Source organism: Octopus bimaculoides, chromosome 1 (genome assembly GCF_046866305.1).
Source record: "Octopus bimaculoides isolate indiv1 chromosome 1, ASM4686630v1, whole genome shotgun sequence".
In the NCBI taxonomy this organism is placed as follows: domain Eukaryota; kingdom Metazoa; phylum Mollusca; class Cephalopoda; order Octopoda; family Octopodidae; genus Octopus; species Octopus bimaculoides.
This window is the reverse complement of record NC_142928.1, coordinates 183,257,941-183,271,761: the sequence shown is the minus strand read 5'-3', so window position 1 is coordinate 183,271,761 and position 13,821 is coordinate 183,257,941. Positions and strand designations below refer to the sequence as shown.

Sequence of the window (13,821 nt, the reverse complement as noted above, 5' to 3'; positions counted from 1 at the left end):
AGACATTAAGAGAGAGAGAGAGAGAGAGAGAGAGAGAAAGAGAAAGAGAGAGAGAGAGAGAGAGAGAGAGAGAAAGAGAGAGAGAGAGAGAGAGAGAGAGAGAGAGAGAGAGAGAGAAAGAGAGAGAGAGATATGAAAGATTTATATAAATATATACAAATAAATTTTAATACCCAACATGATAGATTTGTGGAAAAGAACAATCTGAGATTGTTAAATTAAAAAGAACCCAGTAACAGAATTTGAAGTGTGCACATTTTTATTACATGACAAACATGTTAACATCTAATGCACAAGAGGCTCATGCATTTCCTCTTTCGAACTAAGTTCCAAATATCTACTGAATTATCACCTCAACAAATATCTTAACTTTGATTCATTTTACAGACAACAATGAGCTCTTAAGGCACTGATAGAAGCAGCTGAGAAGAGCTCCAACTGGATTTGGTCATGGAAGAATGGAACCAACAGTTAACTGGTATCTTAGACTGAACTGGTTACAATACCCAAAGTACCTTGGTTCTGGGTAAACTTAACCATCCAGGGCGATACGTACAGACATATATATACCGCCTGACTGGCCTTTGTAGGGTTTTCGAGCGAGATCGTTGCCAGTGCCCCTGGACTGGCTCTTGTGCGGGTGGCACATAAAAGACACCATTTCGAGCGTGGCCGTTTTCGTGCGGGTGACACGTAAAAGCACCCACTACACTCTCTGAGTGGTTGGCGTTAGGAAGAGCATCCAGCTGTAGAAACTCTGCCAAATTGGATTGGAGCCTGGTGTTGCCATCCGGTTTCACCAGTCCTCAGTCAAATCGTCCAACCCATGCTAGCATGGAAAGCGGACGTTAAACGACGAGGACTGCAATGCAAACAGTAGCACAGAATGTGGCAGTCGAAGAGTATCCAGGAGTCAAGACCTGGATGCAGCCTGGTCCCCTTAGAGTGTAAGGAGTTTAGGGCTGAAACACTTGTATGAAGGGAGGCTCCACTGAAAAGCTTCTGTTGTTCTGCTCTTCATAGACTTCCTTAAGCTAAGACTATTAATATTAAATGTTTTACATCTAAAACCTCTTTCGATCATTGAGGCAATACAGAAGACTTCTTTTATTTTCATTCAAAGAATGATACACATTAAAGTGGCTTCTCTTTACTTAGTGGTTCTTAACTGAGGTCCATGTGATCCTTTGTGGGGTTCATGTGACCCTTTGAGGGTCCATACAAGATTCTGTTGTTAAATTTTCTGTGCAATAGATAGCTAATACTTCTACAACACACAAAATATTTTTAAAATCTTTTTTTATACAATTCCTTATATTTAATTATAAAAAGTATAATGGGATCATTTTGAACATCAAGTGGCTAGTAAGGTCCAGTAGAGTAAAATAGGAATGAAAGGGGTCCATAGGTAAAAAATGGTTGAGAACCACTGATCTTAACCTCTTTGGATCGCAACATAAAAGACTTCTTTTTTTAACTGATTCAAAGAATGATACCCACTAAAGTGGCTTCTTGTTACTTCTTCAAGCACTGTATACTAAAAGCACATTATTTATAGCAAAGTGGAGTGACCCACTGGCAGCATTTGAAATATCTTTAGCAGTAATTTCAAGCAACAATGTAAAATCACCTGTGTTGCTGGCTCCTTAAACTTTGCCAAAAATATTTAAAATAAAGACAACGTACCTCCCCTAACTCTCCTTGAATCACACGTATCGGGTCAGTCAAAATATCTCTTGCCAGACGTTCAACCTTCTTCCGAAATGTTGCACTGAACAACAAAGCTGAAAGTAAACAAAAAATATAATAAAACAAGCATTTTGGATTAACTTTGGAGCCTGGTGTAGCCATCTGGTTTCACCAGTCCTCAGTCAAATCGTCCAACCCATGCTAGCATGGAAAGCGGGCGTTAAACGATGATGATTTGCAGAGGCTGGGGTTAGTTATGCTTCAACAGCTTTAACAGGAGGTTATGGAAGGAAGTAAAAGCTACGGTTGTGAGTTAGAACTGATATGTAAAAAGCTAGTCTGGAACCCTATCTTGTTCAGGACATTGACCTCCTGGAAACTGTTCAGAGACATGCAACCAAGCATATAGCCTCCATCAGGCATCTACCATACACTGAACGCCTTGCTTCCCTGGGCAAAGAAGCATTGAAGCTCTGACGTCTGGCAACTGACTTAGTAAACGCCCACAAAATTATTAACCATCTTGCCAACAACCACTTTGAGCACCTTTTTGAGCTCCATGTGTCTAACTGAATAGTCTCATTTCCATTTCTTCCAGTTTCGTCTGCTCCCCCACATTCATTTCCCCAAACTCAGCACCTGTAACTCAAGATACACTTCTCACACAATGGAAGTATCAACTGAACAACAAATGTTCTTCTATTAAGTGAAGTTACTAAACAAATTGAAAGAGAAAAAGAGAGATTGTAGGACTTTCCCCCCATGCAAAATTAGAAGAGAAGAGCTAGTTTCTCCAAGAAGAACCTCCTGTAAGCCCTGCCCCATTTCTTCACTGTGTAAAGTAGAATTCAAAAACTTACTTTGACGGTCTGGTCGAACATGATTAGCAATTGACCGCACTTGGGATTCTGAAATTTAGAGGAAAAAATGTTTTAATTTGAAAATACTAATGACAATAATTATCATTTCTAATTTAGACACCAAGCCAGTAATTTTGAGCAGAGATGATTAATCAAAACCATTGACTGCTAGTATTTGACTAATACTTCATTTTATCAACTCTAAAGGGATGCAACACAAAGCTGACTCATATGTGAATTGAACCCAGAGCATAAAGGGTCAAAAGAAATACACAAGACAATTTGTCTGAAGCTCTAATGATTCTACCAGTTTGCTGTCTAACAAACATAAAAAAAAATAAATAATAATAATAATAATAATAATAATGATAATAAAGATACAAATAATAATAATAATAATAATAATAATAATAATAGCAATAATAATCCTTTCTACTATAGGTGCAAGGCCTGAGATTTGCAGGTAGAAGATTAGTCAATTACATCAACTGCAGCACCCAACTTGTACTTTATTTTATCAATCCCGAAAGGATAAAAGGCTAAGTCAACCTCAGTGGAATTTGAACTCAGTGTAAAAAGCAAGAAGAAATGCTACTAAGCATTTTTCCTAATAAGCTAACAATTCTGCCAGCTCATCACCTTAATAATAACAATAACAGGAGCACTCAGAGAGCATAAACCTCCACCAAGGCAACACCAACGTCCTCTCAATGATTAGCTGGAGATGATTTTTAAAATGAGAATATCTGAAAAAACTCGACTGCTCTCACAAATGAGAATACTAAAAATGAACCCAACTGCGCTCAAAAATTAAATTTAAAAAAAACAGGAAAAATAATCCAGAATCCTTGTCCAGTACTGGATCAATTCCAAAATCAAATCAGTTTGTGCCTGTCACAAGGCCAAACATCCCAGAAAGTTTCATCCGAATCTATCCAGCGGTTCTTGAGATATCTTGTCCACACACAAACAAACAAACAAACACAGCTGAAAACAATACCTCCACCTTCACTAAAGCGGAGGTAATAATTTCTAATTTTGGCACAAGGCCAGCAATTTCAGGGGAGAAGTGAGTCAATTACATTGACCCCAGTAAATATTTTACTAACCCCAAAGGTATGAAAGGCAAAGTCAAACTTGGCAGAATTTGAACTCATAATGTGAAGACGGACAAAATGCCACTAAGAATTTTGCCCACCATGCTAATGATTCTGCCAGCTCACAGCCTTAATTAATAATGATAATGATAAAATACACTTACCAAAACCCATATCAAACATTCTATCTGCTTCATCAAATACCAAGTATGTTACTCGCCGTAAATTAGTAGCTTTTTTCTTCACAAGGTCTATCAGACGACCCTAGAAAAGAGAAATTCTTATATAAAAACCCATCCAAAATTATTTTATTATATAAGAAAAACTTTCCTCACAAAGCAGTTAAATAAATTACACAGGTGCAGACATAGCTGTGTGGTAGGATGTTTGCTTCCCAGCTACATGATTCCAGGTTCAGTCCCACAGCATGGCACCTTGGGCAAGTGTCTTCTACTATAGCCTCAGACCAACCAAAGCCTTATGAGTGGATTTGGTAGATGGAAACTGAAGGCCCATCATGTGTGTGTTTTTGTGTCTGTGTTTGACCCCTACCATCACTTGACAACTGGTGTTGGTGTGTATACATCCCCGTAAACACACTGGTATCTGCTACGACTGTGATTTTGCTTGGCTTGATGGGTCTTCTTCTCAAGCACAACAAAATGCCAAAGGTCTCAGTCATTGCCTCCATGAGGCCCAACGCTCAAAAGGTGTTCTTTACGTCCCACCAGCATAGGTGCCAGTTACACCACACACACACACACATTATATATATATATATAAACATTGAGAATGTTATGTACATCATTATTTTGATCTAATGTTTTTTTAAGAGCATATATTAATTCATATATATATATATATATATATATATATATATATATATGTGCATTTTGAACATCTTTATCATAGATCTGTTCAACCACCGCTGATCTAAGTCTAAATAACAAGAAATTAACATTTTTTTTTTTGTCTTATAATACTCACAGGTGTAGCAACAATGACTTCAGCTCCTTCCTGACATGCCTTTGATTGTTCCCAAAGGCTCCCACCACCATAAGCACAAACCACACGAATATTGTAGACTTTACCAAACTTTTTAGCTTCGTGATAGATCTAACAGGACAGAAAAAAAAAAAAAAAGATACCAAAAAAATTTAATCAATTTTAAAATTCACATCAACATCTTTCAATTGAGAGGAACTAAAATTAATTTATGAAGATAAACATCATCATTTAACATCAATATTCCATGCTAGCATCAATAGGATGGTTTAACAAAATCCAATGGGTCCAAGGACTGCACTATACTCCCGTGGCTGCTTCAGCATCGTTTCTATGGCTGGATGCCCTTCCTAATGCCAGCCACTTTACAATATGTACTGAGAGCTTTTTCTTTGTGCCGCCAGTGCTAGTGAGGTCACCATGCAGCTCACAAGACTACAAAACCCAAAGAAGGGGCAAGGTTTTATGCTAGGAGATGAGGATTGAAGTATGAGGGAAGAGGGTGAAGCAGAGCAGGTTCTTGTCGTAGAGGAGCTACATGGCTATTCACATTTAGAGGAGAGAGTGAGAATGAATCAGTGCTGTGAAGAAAATAAATTGTGGTGATGAGATCTCCAGCTGATACCTCGATAATAAAATATACAAAAATATAAATCACGATTGTATGAAATCATAAAAAAAAACATCTACATTCATAAAATACTTAAAATTTAAAATTTGCCTTGTTTTTTCTCGTAATCAGTTTCACTATCTTCAAAAAGGACAAAGAGGAGGAGAATCATCATCATCATCATCATCATCATCATCGTTTAAGGTCCGCTTTCCATGCTAGCATGGGTTGGACGATTTGACTGAGGACTGGCGAACCAGATGGCTGCACCAGGCTCCAATCTGATCTGGCAGAGTTTCTACAGCTGGATGCCCTTCCTAACGCCAACCACTCCGAGAGTGTAGTGGGTGCTTTTACGCGCCACCGGCACGAGGGCCAGTCACATATTAATTTATCAAGATTTAAAAAGAAATGACAAAGATCTCTTCAGATGAGGAAAGGTAAAATGTAAAGTAATTCATAGACAAACTTACTTGCTGGGATAATTCCCGAGTAGGCGCTAAAATTAATCCAATGGGGCCATCACCTTCATCTAGTTCATTCTGTAGGGGAAAAAAAAAAGAAATATTATAAACTGGGTTATGAGTTGAATTTAAAATTTAGTTTGAAATTCATAAACAATTTTTATAAATCCACAAATAATACAACTGAATCCATGGAGGAACCTCTACATGGTTGTACGATCTGCTAGAAAAAACTGCTAAATCTCCTTGAATCACACACAAAACCATATTATAATGAAAAAAAAAGACATATTGGATGAAGCAGTACTGAATTTTTCGTAATTGAAATAATTAAGGCCACATGAATGATGCAGTCTTCCTGATACAGGAGAAACTCCAACTAGGCCCAATCAAGGAACCCCACAGAATACCTTGACAACCAAAGGCACAAGCCTTCACCCCAACCTTCCAGTCTACAGGTGCACAGAGAAGGACCATTCACACTAACCATTTCTGCCAGAGCCACCCATCTTTTCACAAATTCACTGGGAGGTAGCACTTCCCTCTCTACCTTAATAATAATAATAATAATAATAATGATAATATAGAATTTATCTTACCTGATCCATCAAATGTATAAGCATTGGCCAAATAAAGGCAGCTGTTTTCCCACTGCCAGTTTTAGCAATTCCAATTATATCTCGGCTAGACAAAGCAACTGGTACCCCCTAAAATAAACGATAATTTTCATCAATAATCTGGAAAGATGTCTTCAGTGACTTTAATAAAAAAAAGTAGGTTAAAATCTTCTTTGAAACAGAATATAGCATAAGAAAAAGGCAGTGACTTACCTGTGCTTGAATGGGTGTGGGTTGTGTATATTCTGATTTTCTTATGATATTCATGAGCCCTTCATCAAATCCAAAATGAGCAAAACTGCTAACGGGTTTGGGAGGACACAACCCAGTTACCTGAAAATATAACAACACCTTAGAAAGAGACAAACAGAGGAGGAGGAGGAGATAGACAGAGAGTGAGAGAGAAAGAGAGAGACAAAGAAAGAAAGAGAGGTGGAGATTGAGAGGTCACAGAGCTGGTCTACTGACAACATGGTTCAATGATGGAACAAACGTTGCGTAGCATTCAGAGGCAGGATATATCACTGCTTGTCACAGTCTACTTATTGTATTTTCTGGCTTACAAGTCAAATTTTTGAGAGGAAAACTTACAGCCGAAAAAGGGGAAGTCAACTTATACACCTACACCAAAACAACTCTGGAAGACCAAAACTTGCATGTGAAACGCAGCAGGATTTAGAAAGATAGTGACAATGTTTGAATGTTTATATGTAATTACTATATGCTACAGTGATTTGTGTTCAGGAAAATATAATATTTCAAGATTTACATCAGTCACATTTGTAAAATGGCTTCAGTTTAGATGCATTTTTATTTCTTTTTTTACATTAAATGAAGGTTGACCAATGTCTTGTGAGCAGAACTGGGAGACAGAAATTACATGGAAGCCCATTTTGTACAAACATAGGTGTGTGCATGTGTATGCATGTATGTGTGCATGTGTATAAGTGAGTGTATGTCTGTGTGAATGTTTACATTCCACATCTTACATGAAATTGCTAGAGCAAAAGTGAAACAGTGATGTAACTTTGCTATTCTCGGTTAATAAACCAAGTTAACCTTCCTGTAGGTCAGCACTTCTGAAGACAAATGGAAAAAAAAAACATCTTAATTCATAAATAGGTAAGGGCTGGCAACAGGAAGAACATATGATTTTTCATATCATTCCATGAAGTAATAACCTTGCTATATCACTGTACACACCAAGCAACTAACTACATAATCACGAGTTCAGATCATACTATAACCAGGTCATTGCACCCTTGAGCTAAGAATCTGCCAGTCTCTGCACTTGCTCTACTTTATGTAGCTTAAACAAAAAGACAAGGAAGTGAACTGGCAGAACTGTGAGCACATCAGACAAAATGTTTAGCAGCATTTCTTCTGGTTCTTTATGTTCTGAGTTCAAATCCCACTAAAGTCAACTTTGCCTTTAATCCCGTCAGGGTTAGTAAAATAAAATACAAGTGCTGGGATTGAAGTAACTGACTTGTCCCCAGCCTTCAAAATTGTTGGCCTTGAATCCTCTCAGAGGGAACATTGTGATCTCATTCATTTATACACCATGGAAACCAGGTAAACTGCCCTATTAGCCCTCAAGAACACAAGAAGGGCTCCACTCCTGATTGATTGGTGAGTGGCTAATGTTGGCAATAAAAAAGAATCTAACAGCTAAGAAACCGTCCCAAACATGTAAGTAAAAAAAAAAAATAAATACATGCAAAATAATAAAAATAATCAATATATTATTTAGCTACATCTGGATGTGTGTAGGTTCATTCTTAATAACATGCTTATGTATTGTTTATAACAAAAAAAAAGAAGGGCAAAAAAAAAAAAAAAGAAGCTGCACTTATAACACGTAACTTAGAAGCAGCGCTACAGATGTACCAACACACATGAGATTGAAACATAGCCGACCTCACGCACTTCTCATGAGGAATTCCGGAAGAAGCTTCGTGAGACCACTGCTGAGACGCTTCCGAAAAAAAAGAAAACCGTTGGAAAACAGTTTATAGCAGAGACTCCATCTAAGAATATCTGAAGAAGGAATTGCATTCCGAAATATCATCGGGCTATAGATAACTAAATTACGACAGGTAAATACTCCATTTTTTGTATTATAGTGCATTGTTGTACCATTCAAAACATTTTATTCTTTACAAACAATACACAATGCTTCAAGCGAACTACAATACTCTCCTACATGTAAAATAGTAACACAAAATATATATGACTAAATAGTAAAGATCAAACTTACTTTAATGCCAAGTTTTTGTCGGAGTTCATCAATCTGTTCCTCACTTAATTTGTTGATTTCTTCATGTTCTTCATAAAAGTTCTTCTCAAAGTCCATGTATGTGATTTCAGAGTGATCAACTGGTGGTAAAGGGTCGATACTCTGAGCAAAATAAATCATTTTTAACATGAAATCTGTGGAACATAGCATTAGATATTTATGTAAATATTATTTAAGGCAGATGCAAAATCAGTTATAATGGAATCATCACCATCATCATCATCGTCACTTAACATCTGTTTTCCATGCTGGCATGGGTCAGACGGTTTGACCAGAGCTGCACCAAGTTGAAGCCTGATTTGGCTTGGTTTCTACGGCTGGATGCCGTTCCTAATGCCAACCACTTTACAGAGTGTGCTGTGAGCTTTTTATATGGTACCAGCACAAGAATAATGGATAATTTACAGATTCAATACTGGTGGGATTTGAACTATAAATATACAAGTGGACCAAGTAATACACAAAGGTGTCATACCAAATGACTAGTGTAGCAGCACCAGTATCGTCAATTGGTACAAAGACAAAAGAGATACACTTAGAGAGAGGAAATTATAAAGATATCAGACTACTGAACCAAGAATGCTACAGAGCAAGGAAAGCTATTTCCATTTTTTTACTAAGATGCACTAGATGAACATAATATCAATAAATACAAAGTAGAGCAGTTACCCATCAGAAGGATTGTTCTATTTTTCTTGTAGAATTATGAGGACTGCATTAAGGAAGTCTTGTGATATTTTGCCTTGTACCCAGCAGGAGACATAGAAATCATCATCTGCTGTCCACAATTTCAGTTAGAATCTGAGGGATGTGAGGCTTAGAGTTTAGTACTAAAGAATTCCATCAATGCTTAAATTTTAGAAGTTGAAACTTTCATGAATTAATCAACAGTCATCATTATTGTCGTCGCCATTTAACACTGGCATGCTGGCATGGGTTGGACGGTTTGACTGACGGCTGGCAAGTCAGAAGGCTGCACCAGGCTCCAATCTGATCTGGCAGAGTTTCTACAGCAGGATGCCCTTCCTAACGCCAACTACTCTAAGAATGTAGTGGGTGTTTTTTACAAGCCACCGGCACAAGAGCCAGTCAGGCGGTACTGGCATTGACCACACTTGAATGGTGCTTTTTACATGCCACCGATACAGGAGCCAGTATTAGCTGTATATATGATTAAAAAAAGAAAAAAAGTGGTTACAAATTAATGAGGAGAGGATAATAAAAGAAAAATGAAAAAGTAACAAAACATAAAAGATGTGAAAGATAACATGTCTGCTTAGTTGCAGACAGACATGGCTGTGTGGTCAAGAACTTCACTTTGCAATCATGTGAGTGCAGGTTGTCCCAGGCAAGAATCTTCTATAGTCCCAGGCCAGCCAATGTCTTGTGAGTGGATTTGATAGACAGAAACTGTATGGAAGCTCATTGTGTATGTATGTACATGGGGAACTTGTGAATGGAAAGAGACCCTAGCAGAAACCAACACTGCAATTTAAGGACTGTGTCAAGTCCACATTAAAGGCCTGTGATATGCAGGAGACTGACTGGGAGAGCAATGCTTGTCATCGCCACAGATGGAGGGAGCAGGTTAAGGAGGGGGTCGTGTAAAATAGAATTTTCTGTTTAACAGCCTTGGGTGATTTTCGGAGAACCCCAGTACTTGGTTTTGTTCAACTAAACACTTCAAAGCAGTGCCCCAGCATGGCTGCAGTCCAACAGCTGCAACAAGTAAACAAATAAAAATGATTACCTTCATTTTTTCGGGAATAATGGCATTGCCTTCAGCATCGTATTCAACTTCTATTTCCTCGTCATCTTTCAACAGACCAGCAGTTGGATTCTCTTCCATGTATCGGAAGTACGATTCCTGATCATCTTCCTGTTCGATATCTTCCCGAACCCCTCTGTAAAAAACGGAAAGTGGCAAGTGATAAGTTTTATCGAAATTTACACAAACAGTAAAAAAAAAATTAAAAAATGCAGCAGGAATGACAACAAACAAAGACAATTGTAAAGTGAGGTAACCGAAAGCTCCTTCAAACCTGCTGAACCAAATACAGGAGCAAACAAAATGATTAATTTGCTGTTTTATAAATCAGCGAGTAATGCCTACCTAGTCCAATGCCTACACTCTACAAAGGATACCACAGAAGGCACAGAAATGAAAGAGAGGATGTTCAGCAGAATTACTTACTTGTCTGTCTTTGGGGTTTCTTTTTTCAGTTTGTTGTCCTGATCTTTCACCTCTTTCTGAAAGTAAATACAGAAGTACAGCGAGTTCTAATTGTTACAGCGGCACCGAAACGGATGGCGCCAGAAGCACTGAAGCTGCTGTTTTACTCGAGTCAGGAGGAATGGTTAGAATGTGTGTGTGTGTGTGTGTTTGTGCGCATGTGAGGAAACAACAAACACTACTTTCAACTGTTCTTACTGTTGAAATGAAAAAAATCAGAGAAAGCTTGTTTTGAAACTAATACAGATATCTTTATAAACTATCCCAAACAGTCTTTTTACTCTCTTGAAACTTACAGACATGTACACACAAAAAAAAAAATACATACATACATACATACATATACATATATATATATATATATATATATATATATATATATATATATGTATGTATGTATATACATATGTATATATGTATGTATGTACATATATATATGCATATAGACGCATACATACATATATATATATGTATATATATATATATATATATATATATATATATATATGTGTGTAGGTAAGAGGTTTGCTTCCCAACCACATGGTTTCAGGTTCAGTTCCACTGCCTGGCATCTTGACCAAGTGTTTACTGCTATAGTCACAGACCAATCAAAGCCTTGCAAGTCAATTTGGTAGATAATCAATTTAACAATTTCCCCATGCCGTTATGTACATTATTTACATTTGACGGATATTTGTCCTCATCTTGTTTGTTGTTAACACAACGTTTCGGCTGATATACCCTCCAGCCTTCATCAGGTGTCTTGGGGAAATTTCAAACCTGGGTTCTCATTCCTAAGGTATTTTTCGATATTATTATTATTATTATTATTCAGGTCACTGCCTGGAATCGAACGCGGAATCTTGGGGTTAGTAACCTGCGCTCTTAACCACTATGCCATAGGCAACAATTAATTTGCTGTTTTATAAATCAGCAAGTAATGCCTACCAAGTCCAATGCCTACACCCTACAAAGGATACCACAGAAGGCACAGAAATGAAAGACAGGATGTTCAGCAGAATTACTTACTTGTTAACAAAAAGCCCAGACATCATTTTGCTGAGGACTGCAAACAAATGATGCTGTTTGTATGAATGGTAAGGCTTTCGTTAAAAAAATAGCATGCACACCTACCAAGACAAGGAGAATAAATAAATATATGTACATGGGTGTCTGGCCACTTCAAACGAATTTGCAGGCATGGTGGGGGCGAATTTTTGCAGTTGGTTTGGCTGACGAGAACCAGGTACCATTTAGTGCTAAATTCAAAATTATGATATCAAACTAACCAGCATTACTTTTGCTGATCTAGCAGAGGTAAGACGATGTTATTATTCACTGGAATTATTCCTATTATGCTTGCATTAATTTTGTGACTATTCCGTGACACAGAAGTATTTTTGACTTCTATTTTTAGCAATGTAGGTGCTCATGTAGTACCCTTGTGTGTGTGTGTGTGTGTGTATATATATATATATATATATATATATTTTATTAATTTTGCCTGTACAGCTGGTATTCGCTGTCACTGGTGATGGTATTTTGATAGTACTATCACTCACCCATGCCAACCTTCCTTCATTGGACACTAAACTCAGCTTGCAAAGACCTGTTGGAGCAAGTGAGATCGAAACTGAACCAAATTCAATGACTGGCACCTGTGCCAGTGGAGTGCTAACAGCACCATCCAAGCGGGATCACTGCCAGAGTAGCAGTCTCGCTTCCATGCTGGTGGCACGTAAAAAGCACCCGCTACACTCTCGGAGTGGTTGGCGTTAGGAAGGGCATCCAGCTGTAGAAACTCTGCCAAATCAGATTGGAGTCTGGTGTAGCCATCTGGTCCGCCAGTCCTCAGTCAAATCGTCCAACTCATGCTAGCATGGAAAACGGACGTTAAATGATGATGATGTGTGTGTGTGTATATATATATATATATATTTATAAGAGTTATGGAATGGAGAATGGGAAATCAGGGTTACATATATTTCATAGTGAGCGAAACCTCAGAAGTGTTAAAATCCAAGTAAATCAGATTGAATTTTGTGTCAACATGTACCCACTGGTGACAATGTAGCCTTTAATCTAATCAAAATAGTCTTGAGCTGAAGAGTAGCCAGCAGTATACACCTCACTTGGATTTTAACACTTCTGAGGTTCTGCTTGCTACGAAACATATGTAGTTGGATTTCCCATACTCCATTCCACAACTTTTGCATTCTTTTCCGCACACTCAACAACCCTAGTTGCCTACTGAGGAGTATAAAAAAAAACTGTTTTCAGCTCATCATTCTTCGATAAGAGGAAAAAAATCCGCAACCTTCTTCCATCTCAATAAACCACTATTGTTCCTGGAAGTTATTTTTTTTATATTCACAATGGATTGCTCAAAGCTAACTCTCTTCCTACACCTTCATCCCTAGATCTTCGAACTAAATTCGACGACTGGCAAATCAAACTAAATACGACGACTGGCTCCCATGCCAACATTGTCCCCTTCATTGGACACGAAACTCAGCTTGCGAAGACTTATTGGGACAAGCAAAAGCGAAATCGGGATAGCACCTGTGCCCAGCATCGCCTTTCTGGCACTTGTGCCCATGACATGTGTAAGGATTTTCGAGCGAGATCGTTGCCAGTGCCACTGGACTGGCTCCTGTGCGGGTGACACATAAAATACACCATTTTGAGCGTGGCCGTTGCCAGTACCGCTTGACTGGCCTTCGTGCGGGTGACACGTAAAAGCACCCACTACACTCTCGGAGTGGTTGACGTTAGGAAGGGCATCCAGCTGTAGAAACTCTGCCAAATCAGATTGGAGGCTGGTGTTGCCATCCGGTTTCACCAGTCCTCAGTCAAATCGTCCAACCCATGCTAGCATGGAAAGCTGATTTGGCAGAGTTTCTACAGCTGGATGCCCTTCCTAACGCCAACCACATATACATGATTC

The 13,821-nt window shown here is 38.2% G+C and overlaps 1 protein-coding gene across 4 annotated transcripts in view; it reads right to left on the bottom strand.

Moving 5' to 3' along the window:
- The window catches only part of LOC106871744 (ATP-dependent RNA helicase DDX42), a 48,766-nt gene that overhangs the window by 22,700 nt on the left and 12,245 nt on the right, over positions 1–13,821 (bottom strand). For 2 of the 4 annotated variants that reach the window (XM_014918369.3, XM_014918386.3), the window contains 10 exons: positions 10,836–10,891; positions 10,392–10,545; positions 8,603–8,743; positions 6,556–6,675; positions 6,325–6,432; positions 5,735–5,803; positions 4,634–4,762; positions 3,811–3,910; positions 2,550–2,597; positions 1,687–1,784 (listed from right to left, as the gene is read on the bottom strand). In XM_014918369.3, the coding sequence (XP_014773855.1) occupies positions 1,687–1,784; positions 2,550–2,597; positions 3,811–3,910; positions 4,634–4,762; positions 5,735–5,803; positions 6,325–6,432; positions 6,556–6,675; positions 8,603–8,743; positions 10,392–10,545; positions 10,836–10,891 (1,023 nt within the window). The remainder of the gene's footprint in view (positions 1–1,686; positions 1,785–2,549; positions 2,598–3,810; positions 3,911–4,633; positions 4,763–5,734; positions 5,804–6,324; positions 6,433–6,555; positions 6,676–8,602; positions 8,744–10,391; positions 10,546–10,835; positions 10,892–13,821) is intronic. The other 2 variants (XM_089363549.1, XM_089363560.1) reach the window with 1 other exon arrangement.